General features: G+C 38.4%; 2 protein-coding genes across 3 annotated transcripts in view; one reads left to right on the top strand and one right to left on the bottom strand.

Annotated features, from left to right (window-relative positions):
- KRR1 (KRR1 small subunit processome component homolog) overlaps window positions 1–22486 on the top strand; it is a 31085-nt gene that overhangs the window by 8553 nt on the left and 46 nt on the right. The window contains exons 8-10 of one of the 2 annotated variants that reach the window (XR_004274397.1): window positions 285–362; window positions 454–547; window positions 2470–2711. Coding sequence is in view for 1 of the 2 variants with exons in the window: in XM_032296066.1 (XP_032151957.1) it covers window positions 285–362; window positions 454–547; window positions 2470–2609 (312 nt within the window). In the remaining variant the exon portion in view is untranslated. Of the gene's footprint in view, window positions 1–284; window positions 363–453; window positions 548–2469; window positions 4626–22486 lie in introns of those variants that run through there. The other variant, XM_032296066.1, reaches the window with a different exon arrangement.
- On the bottom strand, window positions 3350–22183 carry GLIPR1 (GLI pathogenesis related 1). The gene is made up of 6 exons (XM_032296079.1): window positions 21814–22183; window positions 20774–21019; window positions 12484–12596; window positions 6878–6963; window positions 3643–3669; window positions 3350–3544 (listed from the first exon to the last, which is right to left on the bottom strand). Exons 1-6 carry the CDS (start codon window positions 21985–21987, stop codon window positions 3390–3392), a joined length of 801 nt encoding a protein of 266 aa, XP_032151970.1. The 5' UTR covers window positions 21988–22183; the 3' UTR covers window positions 3350–3389.

The following is a 22486-nucleotide window of genomic DNA, read 5'->3' as shown; positions in this document are numbered from 1 at the left end:
CTTTCCCCAAAACACTCCCTGTGGTTTCTTCACACACTATTCTGAAACCTTCCATACCACCTGAACTACTCTGGGTTGTATTCCATGGAGGTGCTTTCCTACCTGCATACTTTTGTGTATGTTATCCCCTCAGCTTAGACTCTATATCCTTTATATCACTACCATTTTTATTAATAAAATGACCTCATCAGTTTTACCCTAAAGATATTGTGACTTGCTCACCACATGACTTCTCCACAATGTTATTTCTAATGTAATTTAATTGTAAATACCGTTTTCAACAGATTGATAAAGAATTGGCTAGTGGTGAATACTTTTTGAAGGCAAATCAGAAGAAGCGGCAGAAAATGGAAGCAATAAAGGTAAGACATTTTATGCGTAGCTCACAACTTTCATAGGTACTTGAATTATTTAACTAAATGTGTTTAACTAATGTATTTATTATTAATGTAGGCTAAACAAGCAGAAGCCGTCAGTAAGAGACAAGAGGAAAGAAACAAAGCATTTATTCCACCTAAAGAAAAACCTGTTGTGAAACCTAAGAAAGGTAATGCTTTCTATGTTGTAAAAGTCTTTATTAACCATGAAAAGTAAACCCATAGTGAATTTGTCTGAGTCTCTTTAAGTGTTGAGTAAAGAAATAACTATCTTTTCGTCATTTCTCTAATTACTAATCTTTTTTTTTTTTTTTTTGAAGGGGTTTCTCTCTTTTTACCCAGGCTGGAGTGCAATGGCGCGATCTCGGCTCACCGCAACCTCCGCCTCCTGGGTTCAGGCAATTCCCCTGCCTCAGCCTCCTGAGTAGCTGGGATTACAGGCACGCGCCACCATGCCCAGCTAATTTTTTGTAGTTTTTAGTAGAGACGGGGTTTCACCATGTTGACCAGGATGGTCTCGATCTCTTGACCTCCTGATCCACCCGCCTCGGCCTCCCAAAGCGCTGGGATTACAGGCGTGAGCCACTGCGCCCGGCCTCTAATTACTAATCTTAAGGACCAGGGATGACTGAGATAATTTATAATTTAGAGGCAGCTAGTGCCTATTTCAGTGCAAACTGGATTGACAGTCCTCCCCTGACCTCTGGTCTGTGCTTGGGAAAGACTCTTTGTTCTGAAAGATACAAACCCAGAGCAGCCAGTGCATCTTTTGTAAAAATAAAAGTAATGGAAGCAAGAAGATCCCTGAGCACTGCTGTCATGCCTCTCATAGAGGGATTGTGATGTTGGCTTAAAGTTTGGTTTCTATATTAATAACATGGATTTCTCATCACCTTGGATTAAAGGATGCCGACAGGCCTTATCTAGGAGCTATTAGTGTGGAAGCGACTGCAGTTTTTGCCATTTAAAAACCATAGTCACTTTCATACTAACCTAGCACTTAAAAGACACTAAGAGAAAACACTCCATGCCTTTTCTTCATTTCTAGTCTCACTCTGATGCATCCTCTTCTGCATTTACTTTCCCTGTGGTAACACTTGTCTTCTTCCTAAAGTAACCCTTCAAAGTGAACAGTGATACACTGAGGGGAGAGGGCTCACCAGCAATATTGTACATAGACTTGGTCAGAAACAGATATAACATATTATTTTAATATCTTATATTGCTTAATACTTGCAAATACTGTCTTCTGTCCTAGATTATTGATTATATAAAAGATAAAAATGTCATAAGTATTATAATTTCTAATCTGTACAACCTGTCAGTTGAGTGCTTTGAAAGGTACGCAGTAGCTACTTAATCTTTATCTATAATGATTAAGAATATAGTTTCTCCACAAAGTGGAAGCTTTAAATCTCTATACTTCTCAGGTTGCTGGGTAGTTTGTACATTATGACGTCTTGTCTTACTTTTTTTATACTGTGATACTGTACTTTAAATGGTAAGAAAAACTTGCATTCTTTTTCACTGCTTCCTTTCTCTATTTTGTTCACACTTTTAGCATTAGATACTTAGATTCTATAAGCGGGACCTCCAAATACTCCCAAATTATTGTCTTTATTACCAAAATCTTGTTAAATAAAATACGACTATCAGGTATTCATTGAATTAATATTTGGAAAACAGAGAAAGTAGATTTTGACCTCTAGGTTATGGTTAGCGGATTAAAATTACATGTTGCCTTTCTAGTTTCAATAAGTTTAATGTGCAAGATGGAAAATAATTAGGACTCAAAAGTTCTAAAATATGGAAAAGAATGTAAGTAAAATTTAGTCTCAAGTAGGATTTAAGGAAATAGTCTTAATAATTGAATCTAGTAATTGGTCCCAACATGCCATTTTTATGTATACTTGTACTAATGTATATTGTATATTTAAAGCATTTTATGATTTGTTTTCTCTTAACTCCTTTAGGCAGGTGTTTTTATATTTCTTTCACTTATAAGAGTACTCTGAAGTTACTGCCTTAAACATACATTTTTTTACTTCGTAAAATAGAAGTATTACATGTATTGTGATTTTACTTTGTTTAGCTTCTACTGAAACTAAAATTGATGTGGCCAGCATCAAGGAAAAGGTTAAGAAAGCAAAGAATAAGAAACTGGGCGCTCTTACTGCTGAAGAAATTGCACTTAAGATGGAAGCAGATGAAAAGAAAAGAAAAAAAAAGTAACATACACAAAACTCCTTGACTAGAACTATCTCCTTTTGTAAAGGATTTTGAGATACCAGGCATTAATTAGTTGCCTTATTTGTGAGAAATTTTCTGAGTTTTGTTCATAAGTTATTGTAATTTTTTTTGAAAATTTTATACTATAACGTGGTATGTATGTCTTTGTATACATTATGACCATTGTGATTATCCATTAAATCCAGTGACAGATGCCATTGATCAAATATAATGATGTCTCAGTATTTGGTGCTCCCTCTCTAATGATAACAAGTAAACATATAGGTTTATCTCTTTTGAAATTTTGATCAATCCTTTAAACAATCTGCAAGCTGAAAATTAAGCCCTCTGAAATTAGATCTCCTAGATACTCCTGTTTTCTCAATCTGGGGAAGTGGTAAATCAGAGACACATCAGATTGCAGGAAAACCAGACATTTAGAGTCGAAGCAGCATGTAAACGATAATAATTTTTTTAACTAATGAAGGAAACTGGAGTTACTAAGAATCACCTAAAAAAGTGCTACTGTACCTTGCTCATTTTGTAGATTTGGAAGTTGAAACACGGGTTAGGTTACTTACTGGAAGTCCACATGTGGCAACCTGCAAACAATACTTATTTATAGAGTTAGGAAGTTTCTTCTTTTGAGTAAGAGTATTGCTGCAACATATTTTTTTTTTCTGAAATGTTTTAAAATAGAAATACACCTAATTGTTATTGGTTAAAAAAAAGCCATATGTGAATAAGGTTGGTTTTTTTTTTTTTTTTTAAAACTAGATCATATTAGTCCAAAAGAACTAAATTAGGATACTTGTGCTGTATCAAAATGGTAATTATAACAGACAGCAACAGAATTACTGAATTAACAATGAGAAAGAGAGAAGTATATCTATTACGTGGATAAATGGGCCAGCCTGGATACACAACAGAGTAGTAACCTGTGGAAAAAAACATAGAATATCCTCTTAGACACAGTTCCTCAAATTGCACTGACAGAATTCACATAGCTCTTTATAAACAAGATTGATGTACATACGTTTGACGTTGTCTCGCTGTTGGTTAACTGTAAGGTTAGGGAGAAGAAAAAAAATTGAAAGGGTAGGTATAAGTGAGGGTTTATTTTAAAAAGCTAAGTCTTTAATTATAACCATTAACTTGCAACTAACTTTGTACTTTTAAGTTGATTTTTTATATAAAATTTTATAAAAAGGAAACTATACCATTACTATAAATGGAAAATCATATTATACATCATAACTAGCAGGTAATAAAATTTAAAAAATATTAGAAATCATGTGAGAAATTTATTAAAATATATTTCTAAAACTAAGTTCCCTCTTGAGAAGAAATACTGTTTATGATGAGTCCACAGTGAAAAGACAGTAACATCTCTCTCATCCAGTCTAGTATATCATGAAATCATCATTATGTTGTTTGGCTATCAAAAGTTATTAGTTACTCCCCTCCTTTCACTGAGCCTTATTCAGATTTTGACATTCAGAGCACTGGGAAGAAATAAATTCCAAACTGCCTTTAGCCTTCTGGATATTTTCTTTTATGAAATAGAAACCTTTTCCACACCAGTTCTGCAGCAGTCATTTTTCTACTCATGGTAGAAGCCATCAAGAATCTGGTCCTCTGGGGACTTGTGAGCCTTCCTGGTCTGTATACCTGGGAGTGGCTTTGTCTGTGGTGAATTACTGTAAAGATGCTACCCTCATTTTCTTGGCAATTATGTCCATGAAATCAAGAGTGTGATGTTCTACTTATTTTTTCTTATATTTTTAAATGTTCAACATTCAACTATTGAAACAAATATGCATCTGTGCACTAGCTAAAATCATCTTAGGTACCACAAGCATGCCCAGCACATTTTGTAAAGCAGTCCTGATTTGGCCTCCAGGGGTATTTATTGAGCTACCAGCAATATCTAGGAGACCACAAAGGAATTTATATTCCTGTGCTTGCCATAATTTGTCAGAGGTGGAATCTGTTAAATAAAAGCTTTTACCCTCTAAACTTGACCTTCATCAGACCTTACAAAAGGTGAAATGGTTATTCGTAAGTTTTTTTAGTCACAAGTCTTATTCAATATTAGTGCTGAGTAGAATACTTTCAAATAAGTCTACACTTACATGAAAACAAATTACATAAATCTAGCTTTGGCCAGGTGCGGTGGCTCACGCCTGTAATTCCAGCATTTTTGAGAGGCCGAGGCGGGCAGATCATAAGGTCAGAATTTCAAGACCAGCCTAGCCAATATGATAAAACCCTAAAAATACAAAAATTAGCTGGGTGTGGTGGCGTGCACCTGTAGTCCCAGTTATTTGGGAGGCTGAGGCAGGAGAATCAATTGAACCCGGGAGCAGAGGTTGCAGTGAGCCGAGATCATACCACTGTACTCCAGCCTGGGCAACAGAGTGAAACTCTGTCTCAAAAAAAATAAAATCTAGCTTTGAGAATGGAAAATTAGTGACAAGATCAATCTGTAGGATGTTGAGCTCTTATCTGAAGTAAATGGGTAATGAGTTTCACATCTTATAAATACCATGCAAGTTAGCATGTGTTTTCTCAAGAGTCCAAGGGTATTCATTACTGGACTACAGCTTTAATCTTACGTGTTATTCCCCAAGATTAGAGATCATCTCAAGTTAGATTGCCAAAGATCAAAAGCTAAAACCAGCGGTATTTTTGTCACTGTGGTAGTGGTGGTGGTGGTAGTATTACTAATTACATAGATTTTTAAAGGGAAAGTTATTTTCTTCATTGGATTGTTTTGTTGAAAAAATGGCAGAAACTTGCCCAGTCACAGTGGTAGAACTGGAAACTGCACTGAAACTTGGCATACTGGTTTTAAAACCCATGGTTTTAACTCTTATGTATACTGCTTAACTTGGAAGAAATATGTATGTTTTTAAGTGCTACAGCACTGTAAAAGGAAGAATTCAGTGAGTATGTTGATACCTTGATATTAGCTGAATTGTGGCTACATGTTACTGAGTTTTCTTCACAAGAGTCCTATGAGTGAAATAAAGCGTGACTGGACTGAGAGACAAATGGCTCAACAAACTTTGAAAACGTCTATTATATGTAAAATAAGTATTCAACATTAAATGGGAAGGAGGAGAACAAGCAGTTTAATATGTAGAATTTTAATTTTAGGCCTGGAAAGGACCTTAAAAAACATGTGAGCAATGGAACACTTTTTTTCAAACAAAATTTGATGCAGTGAAATTTGGCCCACTCTGTCCTTCCTCAATTCTAAGCACCCTACTCTAGCACAGCTGCTGTGAGTTCAGTTTGTTACAGATGTGGACATAAAAGTACCACAGGATTTGCACAGCTGTAGTAGCTTAGTTGAAGTTTTCCTTTCACACTATGGTAAAAATAAAAACATACTAGGATAGAGGAGCTTGTGTCTGGAACAAGAACCAGAAATAAAATTTTGGTCAATTACTAATATTTCAAAATCACAAAGCAGAATTTTGCTTGGATTTTTAGTAAAACATCCTTGGAAATTTACCTGCCTACAGCTTCTACACTTTTTCATTAAATGCTGTCTGGCTAATAAAAGTGCCATGTTGCAGCTTTATTTATTCTATTTTTATTTCTTTTAGACAGAGTCTCACTCTGTTGCCCAGGCTGGAGTGCAGTGGCACAATCTCTGCTCACTGCAACCTCCGCCTCCCTGGCTCAAGCAATTCTGCCTCAGCCTCCTGAGTAGCTGGGAATACAGGCACCCACCACCACACCCAGCTAATTTTTGCGTTAGTAGAGATAGGGTTTTACCCATGTTGGTCAGGCTGGTTTTGAACTCCTGACCTCAAATGATTCACCTGCCTTGGCCTCCCAAAGCTCTGGGATTACAGGTGTGAGCCACCGTGCATGGCCTGTTGCAGCTTTAATTCATTTGTTTAGTTCTACAGATGAAGATTCAAACCCTGAGCGCCTTGGGCAGATAGGACTACAGAATGCAGAATCTGTTTGGATGACCTGTTATACTTATTTTTGATCTTGCTGAAATAAGCAAATCTTAGGAACATTAGTCTATAGCATACTTTGACCAATTAGAACTAAATAAAAAGAATGTGATTTTCACATTTATCTTACACATATTCCTAGAACAGTAAGCCATTGGTTTAATTGCTACTTGATGCCAATTTCCTTGAAGGCAGTCATTAGGATAAAACAAATGGTTTCATTTTTAATTCTGTAGAAAGTTACAGGTTACTATTAAGTGATTCTATTGGTAGACTCTTCCTTTTACTCACCACAGAGATTGTCCAAACACTTGTCATTATTGGGGCAGGCACTGCAGGTGGCTCCTTTCTTATATGGCCAAGTTGGGTAATTGCCTCTGTAAAGTAGAAGGAGGATGTCCATTAGGAGTTTTTAGGTTTTTTAATATTGCAATTTACTATGAATCCTTAACTAAATCCAGAAGAATAGTAGAATGAAGTACAAAGGTTCAGAGAGTTGGTGATAGAAGTGAAGACAGGAAAGCAGAAATGGAAGGCTGCTAATATTTGCAGAGTTCATTCTATGTACCTATGTCTACAAACCTGTTTTAATCTGCATTCCGTTTAACTGTGACAACTCAGGGAGGAAGTTATTGTTTGTTTTACAGATAAGGAGACAAAAGATGTAAGAAATTAGTAACTTGTCTTTAATCACAATTTATACATTTCAGAGTCAGAGGAAACCTAGCTTTCATTCCAGAGCTGTGCTCCCTCCTCTTTACCTACCCTCTGGCTTATATGATTACTGCCATTCAAAAAACCGTCCGTCTTAGAAAAGCTATGTTGACCCACATTCAATCTTGTCAGTTGGTCAGTCCTCCATAGTTTTCACTGGATAGGAGCCATTTGGCTGGCGTAAGTACCTTCCAAAAAGAATAATAAATAATGGCATGGGGGAATTTCTAAAGTGAAAATTGTTTTCACATACAAGATGTGATATGACTAATAGCTACTAGCTAGTGAGCACTCATTATGTGCTTGTCTTTGTTCTAAACACCCTTGAATGAAACAATCTTCACAAAAACCCTATGAAGAAGTTAGTATTATCTATTTATCCCCATTACGTAGCTAGAGGTTGAGGCATAGAGTATAAGTAATTGACCAAGGTCACAGACTAGAAGTGAAGGAATACCCAAGCACTTTAAATCCCCATAAATATCCTCATAGTAGTAAGAATCGTCAGAGGCTGCACATTTATCTCAATGAACATGCCATTGCACTAATCTTTTTTGGAACCCTGCTTTTGGAAAAAGTTCTAAACTTTGTGTAATTGTACCCTTTAGCAGCCTGGTGAAGACTATGGGCTCTTTCTCAACATAGTTTGTTATTAAATGCATAAAATACATAGGATTATAAAGGAAACCAATTAAATTGAAATAGTTATCAAACTGTTTAAAACTAGATTTGTGTTACAATAATATGTGTTTCCCTATTAAGGTCTAGAAAGGGGCTATTAGTTTCAAAGTAGTGATGAACATAAACTATATTTTGAGATCTCTGCAGCAACTGGAATATGGTATGAAAATATCTGATATTTACAAAGATGATACTGCTAACTCAAAGTCACATTTATTGCTAATATGATGGTGGAGTGTTATCTTCATTCATAATGAAAGGAAATGTTATTTTTAATAGAGGTTAGTGAAAAGAAAGATAAAATGTTTTTTCTAATCAAAGTTTATGGTCCTCCTCTCCCCAGTACTCTACAATTACCTCCAAAGTTGAGAGCTCTCACCTTAGATACACAACTTTATGACACCTTATTTCCAACCCCAAATATATGTTTTTATCTCATTTTGCTCCAGATTTTAAGTTGCTTCAGAAATTTGTCTTGTGCTTACTCTACACCATGGATAAAAAGGTAATATAGTAGAAATTCTGTTAGCAATTTAAAATATGTCCAAAACAGTCATTAATCATTGGAATGTCTTTCATGGTTAATAAGCACAGTATTTACTAAGTGGTTTAAGTTCTAGAATGGTTTTAATAAAATCATTTATGATACTTAGTTGTGCATTCCAAACTGTAAAGGAAAGGGTAAAAAATGCTACTTAAAAATAAGCTAAAAACCAAGACAGTTGTGAGGTCTATGGAAATGGTTGAATTCATCTTGTGAAAAACATGCTGCTGGCAAGGCTTGGATTTGTCTAGAAAGGAGTATTAAGACAGTGGGACCTGAAGTATTCAGCCCAATAAAGCGGCAAGACATTTCAATGATTTCCTGGATAGCTTGAGAGAGAAGAGGGTTGGTTGTGGGACCTTGGAGAAGAAAGAAGACAGATTTTTGAAGAAAAAGATAAGGGTCGGGTGTGGTGGCTCACACCTGTAATCCCAGCACTTTGGGAGGCTACGGTGGGTAAATCATGAGGTCAGGAGTTCTAGACCAGCCTGGCCAACATGGTGAAATGCTGTCTCTACTAAAATTACAAAATTTAGCCAGGCATGGTGGTAGGTGCCTGTAGTCCCAGCTACAGCTACTCAGGAGGCTACGGTAGGAGAATCACTTGAACCTGGGAGGCAGAGGTTGCAGTCGGCCAAACCACGCCACTGACTCCAGCCAGGGCGACAGAGCGAGACTCTCTCAAAAAAAAGAAAAATATAAATATGAGTAAGGGTCCCTAAGGCAGTGACGGCCTAAGCACACTGATACTATCTTGAGGTCAAAGTTTTTTCCTCTTTTGTGCTGTAATCCTCTCCTCCGCGAATTCACTCTGAGTAAAGATCGGTTACACACCATACCCTTGTTGAGTGGTGCCCAGGGGAAATTAAGAGTGTGTTACAGGCAACTGGAGGATTAAGCATCCCAGACCCCATTCTACGGTATCCTCAGAAACACTGGGGAGGATACTGGATCTCCTAAGGTTATGTGAAATGGGGGCCTACAACTTTTTCTTTGTATCTAGAAAGAAAATAACACCTCAGAAGGCAGAGGGAAATGATGACCATCTTAAGTGGTCTCTTGTGTTTTGTGTTTTATGTTTTATGCTCCTCTAATCCATTTTCCATCCTGACTGATCTCCAAATTTAAAGGTCTCATCACTCCCCTGTTTAATATACTTGGATGGCTTCTTATGTAAACTTTGCCATGTTCTAAACGTTCCTGCTAGATCGGCACTGCCTTCCTCCCCACCATTTCATCTGTTCAATGGATGCAGGACGCAGATCTCTGTGGTTTAAACTTGCCAAACTTTTCTTCACAGAGTCTTGCTGTTCTTTTCTCTACCAGACAGCTGTTCCAGAAGTGCTTATGTCTGATTCCTTCTCATTCTTCGTGCCTAAGCTTAAATACATCACAGGAAGCTCTTCCCTGATTATTTTAAATAGGGGCTTTGCCTATTGATAGTTTATATTACAGTATTACTTATATTTTCTTAATTTCCCCTTTAATGATGCAGTTATTTTACTTGTATTTTTATTATCTGTTTGCCCCATAAATATTACTCTCATAAAGGCAGAGACTGCCTTGTTCTCCTTTAGAGCTCAGTAAACAAATATTTGTTGAATAAATGAATATTTGAAATTACTCAATCTTTATGGAAGGATTTTAACTTTGGTTATAAGTTTTACAATTTAATATTGTTTATAACTCTGAAGATAAGTGAGCCTAAAGCAGGGAAATTCACATTTGCACTTTAATATAGTGAACAAAAATCATGAATACTTATAAAACATTCACCATTGCCAGGTATTACATATGCCTGGTATTTTACAAAGCTTTCTCTTGTAACTTTCATAGCTACTCTAAGTGTAGGTGCCGTTATCCTGGTCTATTGGAGATTAAACTGAGATTCAGAGTTAACTAACTTGTCCAGGGTCACACAGTACATTAACTGTATCTTAACCATTAAAAATGTCATATGAGGTCAGGTGTGGTGGCTCATGCCTATAATCCCAACACTCTGGGAGGCTGAGGCAGGTGGATCACTTGAGCCCAGGAGTTGGATACCAGCCTGGGCAATGTGGCAAAACCCTGTCTCTACAAAAAATTAGCTGGGCATAGTGGTGTGTGCCTGTAGTCTCAGGTACTAGGAAGGCTGAGTTGGGAGGATCGCTTAAGCCTGGGAGGTTAAGGCTGCAGTGAATCATAAGCGAGCTACTGTACTCTAGCCTGAGTGACAGAGCTAGAGACCCTGCCTCAAAAAAAAAAACAAAGTCATAAAAAGTTACCACTGACTGAACCATGGCTTTGTCTGCTTTTTTCTGGGTTTTATTTTCCGACTCTAGGATATTAAGTCAAAGCTGTCATCTTCTGAATGACACTTGGTTTGTCTCCTCCTTCATACCTACAACACTCAATCAGAATATTATCAAGCATGTCTTCTGCACATTGCTTCAGGGAGAGATGGGTTTCTTTCGACCAATCTCCAGTAATCCAAACAAAATTCAAAAGCAACAAATTAAAGGTCATCATATATATTGCAAAGGGTTAAAAAGCTTTAAAATGTAAACAACTACTATAAATAAGAAAATCATTCTAGTAGAAAAATGTGCAGCCCCCATGATTCACAGAAAAAGGAATATAAATATGTAAAGAAATGTATAATTACTAGTAATCAGATATGCAAAAGAAAACAAATGAAATGCCATTTCCATCAAATTAGAAAATACTAGGAAATTATAATCCCTAAATACAAACTGATGTAATGGTGCAATGTAATTTAGTAATATGTATTTAAAAATAAAACAAAAGTGGTCATACTCTTTACAGGCTAGTATCATCTCAAGGAATTGTGGGGAAATAGAAGTGACTGCAGATATATACACAAGGTTATTCATCATATATTAAAAGAAAATATACTGAACAATCAATTCTTCAACAGGATAAACTGTTGTGCTACCATCAAGAGCATGGATTCTGGAGCCAGACAGCCAGATCAAAGTCCAGCAATGATATTCACTAACTGTAGGACTGGGCAGGTTATTCACCCTGCGCATGGCTTGCTGTTCTCATTTGCCACACAGGAGTAGTAATAGGGCCCCTCTCATAAGCTTTTAATGAAGATTAATATATGAAGCACGTTAACAGTGCTGTGTTCATTGTAAGAATTATATAAACATAATTTATCATTGTTTTTATGATTAAAATCACTTAAAATTTTGATAAGGGGAAAAATGTTCATAGCATAGTTTTAAGTGAAAAATAGAAAATATGCATTTTCAGGATGATCAGTTTATTCTAAACATGGGTATGACCCAAGCACACATATGTAAGTTACAAGAAAGGAGGAGGAAGGTGTTTTCCCTGTTCCCAAAATGGGAACTGTATCTGTTTTAAAAACAACTGTCAAAAGTAAATGAAATAGGTTATATAAGTTGAGGAATTGAATTGTTTTGTTTTGAAAATTGCATAAAATTGCTAAGTTTTTAACCAATAAACACAACTCCGTTCTTCCACTTCATTGTATTACTACCATATACAATCTATGTCCCTGACAAACATTTTAGTCTTACCACACTTTTTTTTTTGAGACAGAGTCTCACTCCGTCACCAGGCGCCAGACTGGAGTGCAGTGGCGCGACCTTGGCTCACTGCAACCCTCCTGGGTTCAAGCAATTCTCCTGCCTCAGCCTCCCTAGTCTTACCACTCTTAAAAATATGTGCATATGTATTTATGTAGTATATATAAAGGATGTATGTACACACACACACACACTCTCTCTCTCTCTCTCTCTCTCTCTCTCTCAATCCAAGAAAAATGTACAAGAATGTTAATGAAGTATATCTCTCGGCAGAAGAATTAAGGGTTATGTTACTTTTTTCTTTATACTTTATTATCCAGATTTTCTATAATGAAGAGGAATACTTCTAAAATAATATTTTTGTTGTTCTGCGGGATGAGAGGATTCTCAGCACTTACCCTGGTCCATAGTTGCATATAAAATGTGCTCCATTGGAAAGACTCTCAAAGCCGGAAACTCTAGGGCAAAATTGAACTGCACAACCAACTTTGTAACTATCTGCCCAAACAACCTGAAAAGAAATAAGGATTTTTAACAGAGAGAAACAATAAGATAAATATTTGGGTATGATTAGTTCTTCATAAACATGGTGAGGTGTATCCACTCCAGTTAGAGTGCTTAAAACTCAGGAAGTTTTATATGCTCTGAAATCAGCTGGATAGACCTGCAGTTACTATTATTGTTGTTTGTGTATGAAATAAACATAAGCAATAAGATAATTTTTGACAGTACAATGAAGAAATAAAACAGGATAATGCAATACAGAGTGATTGCTGTTGAGGTGGTGCTGATTTTACTTGGGTGCTCAGGGAAGACATCTCTAAATAGGAAGCATTTGAACTGAGAATTGGACGATGAGGATGCAGCACTTGGGACAAACATTCAGGAAACTTAACCAATGGAGGAAGAGCATTCCAAGCAGAGAGAATACCAGGGAGAAAGGCCCTGAGATGGAATTTGCTTGGCATGCTAGAGTGGCAGGAAGAAAGCAAGCAAAGCTGAGATCTGATGAGCTGGGGAAGAGTTGTAAGCAATGAAGTCAAAGGCAGAGAAACAGACTGCGGAGATTCTTGTGAGTGGTATGTTCTTTTTCGTGTCTTGGAGAGATGACTTTGGTGGTTATGAAGTAAACGGACTGAGAAGAGCAAGGGAAACAGGAAGGAGGTAATTTTGGAGGCTGTTTCAATGGTACAAGAATGAGAAGATAGTGACTCACACTTGGATAATGCCAGTGGTGTTCCTGAGAATCAGGTTCATGACTCAGCTTAGAGGTAAAGCTAAAGGATTTGCTTTTGTTTTGAGTGCAGGGTAAGAGGGGAAAAATACAGTTTTGGGTTGGGGCCTGAGCAACATTTACTGAGATGCAAAAAACGAGGGAAGGAGAAGGGTAGGTGGGAGCATGGGCAGGGGGTTCAGGACATGTTAATTTTGAGATGCCTGTTAAACATCAAGTGAAAATTGACTTGGCTGCTGCAGTCCAGAGGACGGGGTAATGCTAGAGATGTCAATCTGGAAGACATGGGACAAGATTAGATTACACCGACAAATATAATAAAGTAAATGAGAACCTGGGATAATGCAAGCAAATACAAAACCAGCCAGCAAAACAGACTGAAAGGAGTGGTCAGTGATGTAGGGGGAAACCAAGAACAGAGCGACCTGCCCTGTTACATGGGATCCTTCACTCAAAAGAGCTCCATGCTTGGTTTAGATCAGTGCTGTCATATATCTTTTCCCTTGCTTTCCGAACAAAAGGTTCCACATTTTCATTTTGCACTGGGCTCCACAAATTCAACTATATAGCTCATCTTGACCAAGAGTATTTGGTGTCACAAAAGGCTAAAGAAGAAATAATTTAAAGATGGACACAACCAGCAATTAAATGTACTCCTTTTTACAGCAATATCAAATTGTATTTTAAATTATTTTTTTTACTCATAAGTTTTTGAGCAATTTTGTAGAACTGTGCTAAACACAGGGGACACAAAAATGAATGAGCTAGAACCTTCACAAAACTTAGAAAAAAGCAGTCATGAAACTCATCAGGCGAGGGTTTTGACGATCGTAAAGGGGAAGTGGAGGGTGCTAAGGGCATGGATGGCTCGGGGTCCTTCTCTGAAGAAATGAGGTGAAGCTGGAGCCGGGATGAGCTGGTTTGGAGTCTTCCATCAGAGGGCAACATCCTATGTGAACCCAGGGTGGGGTTGACCCATGACCCATTCACCCAACTGAAAGAAAAGCCAGTGTGGCGGCAGAAAATGAAGAAATGAAATTTGCTTTAAAAATAAATGAAATTCATTCCCTGTATTTTTTTTTTCCGAGATGGAGTTTTGCTCTTGTTGCCCAGGCTGGAGTGCAATGGTGTGATCTTGGCTTACTACAACCTCCACCTCCCAGGTTCAAGCAATTCTCCTGCTTCAGGCTCCCAAGTAGCTGGGATTATAGGCATGAGCAGCATGAGCACCATGCCCAGCTAATCTTAGAATTTTAGTAGAGATGAGGTTTCACCATGTTGGTGAGGCTGATCTTAAACCTGACCTCAGGTGATCGGCCTGCCTCGGCCTCCCAAAGTGCTGGGACTACAGGCATGAGTCACCATGCCCAGCCCTAGGAACTCGAAACTTGAATAGCATCTTGAATAGGGGCTGAGTAAAATGGGGCCGAGACCTACTGGTCTGCATTCCCAGATGGTTAGATATTCTAAGTCACAGGGGATGTAGGAGGTCAGCACAAGATACAGGTCAAAGACCTTGCTGATATAACAGGTTGCAGTAAGGAAGCCAGCTAAAACCCACCAAAACCAAGATGGTGATGAGTACGACCTCTGTGTCCTCACTGCTACACTCCCACCAGTGCCATGACAGTTTACAAATGCCGTGGAAACATCAGGAGATTACCCTCTATGGTCTAAAAAGGGGAGGCATGAATAACCTACCCCTTATTTAGCATTTGATAAAGAAATAACCATAAAGTTGGGCCACCAGCAGCCCTCAGGACTGCTCTATGGCTACTCCATATCTTTTATCTACTCCATGGAGTAGCCATAGAGCAGTCCTGAGGGCTGCTGGTTGCCCAATTTTATGGTTATATTCCTTTATACTTTTTGAGACGGAGTTTTGCTCTTGTTGCCCAGGCTGGAGTACAATTCACCACAACCTCCACCTCCCAGTTTCAAGTAATTCTCCTGCGTCAGCCTTAGGAGTAGCTGGAATTACAAGCATGCACCACCATGCCCAGCTAATTTTTGTATTTTTAGTAGAAATGAAGTTTCTCCATGTTGGCCAGGCTGGTCTTGAACTCCTGACCTCAGGTGATCTGCCGGCCTCGACCTCCCAAAGTGTTGGGATTATAGGCATGAGCCCCTGTCCCTGGCCTATTCCTTTACTTTCTTAAGAAACTTACCTTCACTTTACAGATTCACCCTGAATTATTTCTTGCGTGAGATTTAAGAACCCTCTCTTGGGGTTTGGATCCCAACCCCTTTCCTGTAACACCCGGAGGGAGAGTAGGAAGTGAGGGAAGAGGGGAGCTGAGGTTGGAGTCTCAGCTTCTCCAAGATTTAAAGGTGTGGTAGAGGTGGGGACATGACTAGGGAGACGGTGGGCAGAGTGTGGGCTGCCTTCTCCTTGGTTTGGCAACTGGAGAGGGTACCCTCCTTGGGCAAGGGAGAGCGTACTTCCCTACTCCATGATCTAAAAGGGGTACTCCCTAGAAACATTTCTTTATCCCCAGGAATCTCCTGCAGGGAACTCCAGCCCGGAACTCCAGCTGGGATAGGCAATGAAGCAGCTTAGGCCTCTGTCTCACTGAGAAAACACAGCTTTATAAGGGCTGTTAATCCTCAGGTTTGATCCTTAAACTGCTGCTTTCTATTCAGTTTTATTTTTTAAATTTCTTAATTTTATTCACGTATCTCAAAGTGATTTTACCTGGGGTGCTCCGTTTAAAGTGCAGATTGTGGGCTCATCTCAGACCCCCTGAATGCCATTCACTGGAGTTGCTTTTGGAATCTGCATTCTCACAAGTTCCTCAGGTGATTCCTATGCATGCTAACTGTGTTCAGTGGCCTCTTTTTTTTACTATCACCTTGGCTCATTTTATATTTTTATCCTTTGGTCTTTGAGCACTTTCTTCCTTAGTGTTGTTGTATCAAAAGTATTCTTAATATTTAGATCTCTTCCACATTTTAATACTTTTTCCCCAGAAGAGTACAGATGTTAGTTACCATTCATTTTGTGTTTTAGTCGGCTTCTTTTTTAAAAGTCAGGTTTATTAGGGTATAATAAACATACAGTAACATTTATGATTTTTAGTTGTACCTTTCTACAAATTTTGACAAAAGAATATAGTTGTGTAGCCACTAACACATTCAAGAAATAGAATATTTTTACTGCCCCAGAAAATTCCCCTTGTACCCCTTTGTGCTCAACCCCCATCCCCAGACCCCAGCAATCATTAATCTGTTTCTGTAGTTTTGCCTTTTCCAGAAGGTTACACGAATGGAACCAGTCTAAATACAGCTTTTGAATCTGGCTTCTTTCACTTAGTATAAACATGTGTTATATTCATTAGTAGTCATTGCCTTTTATTGATGAGTAATATTTATTGCATGGATGTACCACAGTTTTATCTATCTATCCAAGTTGATCTCTGCTAAAAGTTTCATGGGCACTCTGGTTTTGGGTTAAACTTGTGGGCTTTGGAGCCACAAAGGGTTGAGTTCATATTCAAGCTTTGCCACTTACAGTGTGACATTGGCCTTAGGTTTCTTATCTATTAAATGAGGATAATAACAATACTAACTCCACAGGCCTTTTTTGAAGTTTTAAATGAGCTTCTAGAACATAACAAGCACTCAGCAAACACTCTTGTTTCATTCCTTTACCACTATGTTTCTTCTCTTAAAAATTCTTAACACATTAATTTTTCTTTATCAGGCAGGTTTCTGTTGCATGTTTTTTCTTTTACTATAGTAAACAAAAAACCATAATTATAATAGGAGCTACTCATTATTGAGAACTTAGGTGTATCATTAAGCATTTTACAAGTGACATCATGCTTAATCCTTATAAAAACTCAATAAATGTTATTGCACTTATTTTTATAGATAAAAGATTGGAACGTAATTCTGCTTGACCATGAAGTACTGGGAGGACAGTCCATACCCTCAGCAAGATGCTTTCAGAGTGTTTTCTCTTTTAGCAAGCTCCCCAGAACTGGGAACCACTCTCTATATCTTTCTTACAAAATCACTGCATCTGGGGAACCCAGAGGGAAGGAAGGTGTCTCCCTTATAGACCCACAACCCCTTCCCACCACCTTTCCCTTTCAATTCTTTGTATGAGCTCATCTGTTTCACTACCAGGAGTATGGTAACACTGTAACATATATGAAACCTGCTACAGAAATTTTGAAACATGTCACATTTCCATGGTTCTATCAAGAGTATAAAAATAAAAATATCAAGAGGGTGGGAGGAGGCAGGGAGAGAAAAACTAAAATAAAATCAGTAGTGCCATCTAGTGGGAAGTCTTGGCACTATCAAACCCAAGTAATCTGCTCCCCTGCCTATTTTATTCAAACTAATTCCAAACTTTGTAAAGCTGAACTGTCACAGCAACAGAATGTCAAGTTGGAATAATCTTCCATTTTATACACCAGAATTTTCCCTCAATGCCAGTCTATCTCTAGTGAAGACAAAGCTAAAGTGTTGAATGAACACATCAAGAAATATCATACATTTTGTGAGGAGACAATGGGTCTGAATCTATTTTCTTTATTCTGTACAACCTCCCATGATCCACCAAAATCTGTGAATAGCTTGATTTTTGACGAGAAGATGAGTATAAGTAGGAGGTTATAATATCCACTTCAAGTAACTGTCCAGGATGAATTTAACACAGCAATGGAGAAGTTTTGAGTCCCCCAGGAAGATTTCTTGTCAGGATGAAAATGGAGTCTTTTACCTAGCTATCACATCCCTCTTCCATTATAAGTGCTGGAAAACCAGCTGATTTAAGGGATCTACCCTTCGTTCAATGCCTACTAAATATTAGCATTTTATTAGCTAATTTACACACATTTTATTATTTAAGCCTTCTAATAGAACTAATATCTGAATCTCAACTCTTCCTCGTACTAGCTAAATGAAATCAGGGAAACAACTTATTAATGCCCCCCAGTCTGTTTATTCACCTGTGGGTAATAACATCTCCTTAATAGATTTGTGGTGATAATCGAATGAGGTCTTCAATGTAGAGAGCTCAACACTACGCCCATTAAAAAAGTGGTTGCTCTGCTGTATCTTCCCAGTCCAGAGGGTTCTTAGACTTTCTCCCCATGATGAATGTCCCTCTTCTAAAGTGGGGGTAGAATGCAGTGGTCTCTTAAAGAGGATCACTCCTGGGCGGAGGTTGCAGTGAGCTGAGATCGCGCCACTGCACTCCACCTGGCAACAGAGCGAGACTCTGTCTCAAAATAAAAAAGAGGATCACTCCTGTTAGGATCACTCAGCTTGGGTTTTAATGTCTGTATGTATGGGACTGGGTTTTGGAAAATGAGTTTTCTCATGACCAAAATATTAGCCCTTCTTTTCTCCCTGAGACGTAAGGGGAAATTTTGCAAGTAAGCTCAGTTAATTTTGGAATGGCCATCTGCGAAATCTCAGGTACATATGATATAAACTGAAGTTTTCTCTTCTTTCAATTTCCTAGAATGATGAACATGGAGTGTTTTAACTTGTGTACCGAGCATGGTTTAGGAGTCTGTTGTCAGTTTTACAGTCTTTTGACCTCTTTGTATTTGGCATGCTGAGCTGCCTGCTATTCATCGAAACTACCAGGCTCATTCATACACGTTGCATACCTTCCACACCTTGCTGAGAATTCTCTTCCCTTTCCTTTTCATCTGACAAACTCCCACTCAGTTCTCTAGTACCAGCTCATGTGTCTCCCGCTGTGTGAAGCTTTATGCTTCCCTTTGGCTGGATGAGTTGCTCTGTCCTCCTTGTTCACATGGCGCTTCGTCAGCTTCTCTAAATTGCACCAGCCAAACACTGTCATAATCCATTTACACGTAAGTCTCTTCCCAAAGGTCAATTCCTGAGGGTCAAGGACCATTTCCAGCTGTATTTCTCCTCCTTCCTTGGATCATTCCTTATTTCTCCTCACTTCCACTTCTCTAAGATTGTACCCCAGTAAAATGTTAGCTTATACACGATTGTCTCAGGCTCTGTTTTCCAAGAATCTGGACTAAGCAAACCACCAGTGCCTGGTATAGGTAGAAGCTTAAACACTGACTAATAAATGGAAGTGGCACCCTCAAAATGACAATTATTTCTGAGTATTTAAATACCACAATGCATAATGGTACCAAGTACCACCTGTAGGGAATCTAGATTTAGCTTTCTTCTCCCCTAGGTCTTGTTGGAATCTAAGGAAACTTACTTTCTGGTTAAATTTATTTGTAAATGTACACCAAAACTGTTGGCTTATGAGATAAATTTAGGAGAAATTTTATTCGTATTTCCAAAAAAGAAATCGATCCTAGAGATGATTTGATAGCTCACCTTTGCTTGCGACAATCTCGAGATGAAAATTCACTCAAATCAGTCACTTTACTCTTACAATACTGATCTTTTGTAACTGCGCCAAACTTGGTTCATCCGTGACACCATAAATGAGATCACAGGCTTTGTAAGGCTGAGCTGGAGTGAGAGAGTTTTTCTAACAACATGTTGCTCTTTAAAACCACCTAATATTTCAATGTAACTGCCTTGATAGAAACGTTTTTGCCTTCATACCTCATTTCAACAGATTTTTGTGCCCCAAAAAAACAGTCAGTTACAGGTTAAGTATGGTAAGTTATCAGTTTGACAAGGATGGCCAGGAAATGAAAGTAAATAAACAAAATGTGGCCAGGAGAGGAAGGCAGCACCGGAAGATGATTATGACAGATACTACCTAGGGAGTTGTTTCCATCACGCTGCAAACGTGAAGGAGGGTTAGGGAGCCAGACTCAGCTTGAGTAAAAATAAAAATAAAAATAAAACTCAATGGGTGGCTCTGTGGCTACGGGGACTACTAATGTGGATTCTGGGGGCAGAATACCCTTAGAACGGTTCATATAAGTTTACACATTGGTGTCTCTGTTGGGCTGGAACTGACTTTTTCTGCCTCCTTGGGTGGCAAAGTACACGGCGCTCAGTGGGCGGCACACAGGTTTTCAGTCAATGCTTGAGAGAATGAGAGGTTGTGGAGCATCAGTTCTTACTGCTGTTTCTGTCTGAGAGGCTTGTTTCTTTCAATTTTATAGTCCCCCCAAAATTGCTTCAAATTCCATTTAAAACTTGTGCCAGATGGAACCTGAAAATCCATTCACTCATAAGGTTCTTTGATTTCTCAAAAATAAAGTCGTATGGGAGAACAGCTGCCATAGGAATTCTTCAAAGCTTGTCCACGTTGGTGGGCCTCACATATTACCTATTATGTGTTTAGTTTGCACAACTAAACTTTTCAAGTACTATTTTCTCTGTTATTGGAGTCTGTACTATTTATTATTTTTAAAGTAAGTTTGTAACTCCCTTATATTTACAGACCTACGAGCATACTATGTATTTCTGAACCACATAGTACAATTTTCTCCTCACTGGAAAAGACAGTTTCAAGAAAATATAGGGCAGACACTTACCTGAGTGTAGTGGCCACAGACTTTTGTGCATTTCCGAGTCTTGAAGTCATAGTCCTGGATTTCGTCATACCAGTTTGTGATAGCGGAAGACACAGAAAACAGGGACAGAGACCCAGTCCAAATGTTTTCTCCCAGTGAAGTGAAGTTTGGGTGCAGCTTGTGGGGTGGTTTCAGCTGTGTATTATGTGAAAACTGGCAATTTCTGGCCCATGCTTTTGCTATTTGGGCTAGCGCTGGGTCCCAAGTCTGCAAAAAGAAACATGAATTAATAGGGGGTCAGAAATTAAACAATAGGGGGCTCATCTAAAATGTAACTGGGATGAGTACAGTGGGAATCTGAATGGAAAATGAGGTGAGATAAGAAAAGAGAAGATACCGCTGCATGTAAGTCCTCTGCAAAATACGGTCTTCAAGCACGGAGTAGGGCAGGTAGGAAACATGATGATTTAGTTTCATGGAATTTAGAATCTAAGTGAGGAAAACACATTTCACGGAAGGCCAGTTATGGGCAAAATAGTGTGTGCTGTGTTTCACAGCATTAGTTAATAACCACCATAGCCCACATCCTAAGAAGTTCAGAAAGGTTAAAAACCAGCTTAAAGTCACAGATCTGAAATTCAATCACAAGCCTTACTGAATCAAAATTCCATCCTTTCCCCCGGTGCCATGCTGCCTTCCTGAGCAACTCAGTACTTTGTCAGCAACACAAACAGTAAATTTAGAGGCAAAACCCCCAAAAGAAACAAAATCACAAAAATTAACAGGGAAGAAAATAACAAAAAGAGAAGTAAACTCTATTGAAAACCAGAGAACAGGAAGTGTCCAAAAAGAGAAGTGAAATGTGCGGTGGCACTTGCTTATGACAACAGCTGAGAAGAGAGCTAAACTGGATTCGCTATGATCACAGATTGTGAATTTACTGCATACATTAATCACAATGCAAAAAAATCATTCAGGATTGCCAAGGCATTAACACCAAAGTCAATACACATTAGTTGTTCCTGACCGACTTACGTCATGAATAATGATATTTTCCTTACCATGTATAGCATATCACTGGCTGTTGGTTTCACCTCTGAACGGAACTTGTTATGAATTCGAACGCAGTCTCTGATGAAATCTTCATCTTCGATATCTGGCAAAATGTGTGCTGTGTGTGAATAACTGGAGACAAAAGAAACCATCCAGGCTACTGCAGCCAGCGTGACGCGCATGCTTTGTCTGGCATGGAGCCTTTGGAGGCTGCAGTCCGGAGCCGCCACCGTTTTGAGTGTGATTGCCTTTCTGAGTGCTCAGCCTGCAGCTTTACAAAGCTAGCTGACTTCAGCTTTGAGAAAACAGAAGGAGCATGAGTTCATCACTAGTTTTAAGAAACGGGTTTCTCCATATATGGTTTGCAGCTCACTTTGTGTTCTTAACCCTGTCTTTTCGGTGGTTTTCAGTGACACAGCGTCTATTGCAACATAGATTTTTATGAGGCTGTGTCAGACTTCCTTTTGAATTGCAGGATATTTCCAAAGAAAATTCTGAAGTCTCCAGGAATAATAGCTTCCAATTTTTAATGGAGGTTGTGGTGATAAAATGGAAACATATCTCTTACTTCTATAAATGCCTTGCAAAATGCTTTCAGAAATCTTTTTCTTTTTAGAGTCATATCAACACACAGTGGTTGGAATATCTGGTTAACATCATAAACTTGACCTAGAATTCATT

Source organism: Sapajus apella, unplaced genomic scaffold (genome assembly GCF_009761245.1).
Source record: "Sapajus apella isolate SASKATOON/1434 unplaced genomic scaffold, GSC_monkey_1.0 scaffold2, whole genome shotgun sequence".
NCBI lineage: Eukaryota > Metazoa > Chordata > Mammalia > Primates > Cebidae > Sapajus > Sapajus apella.
The sequence above is the reverse complement of the archived record's forward strand: the minus strand, read 5'-3'. Positions and strand labels throughout refer to the sequence as shown.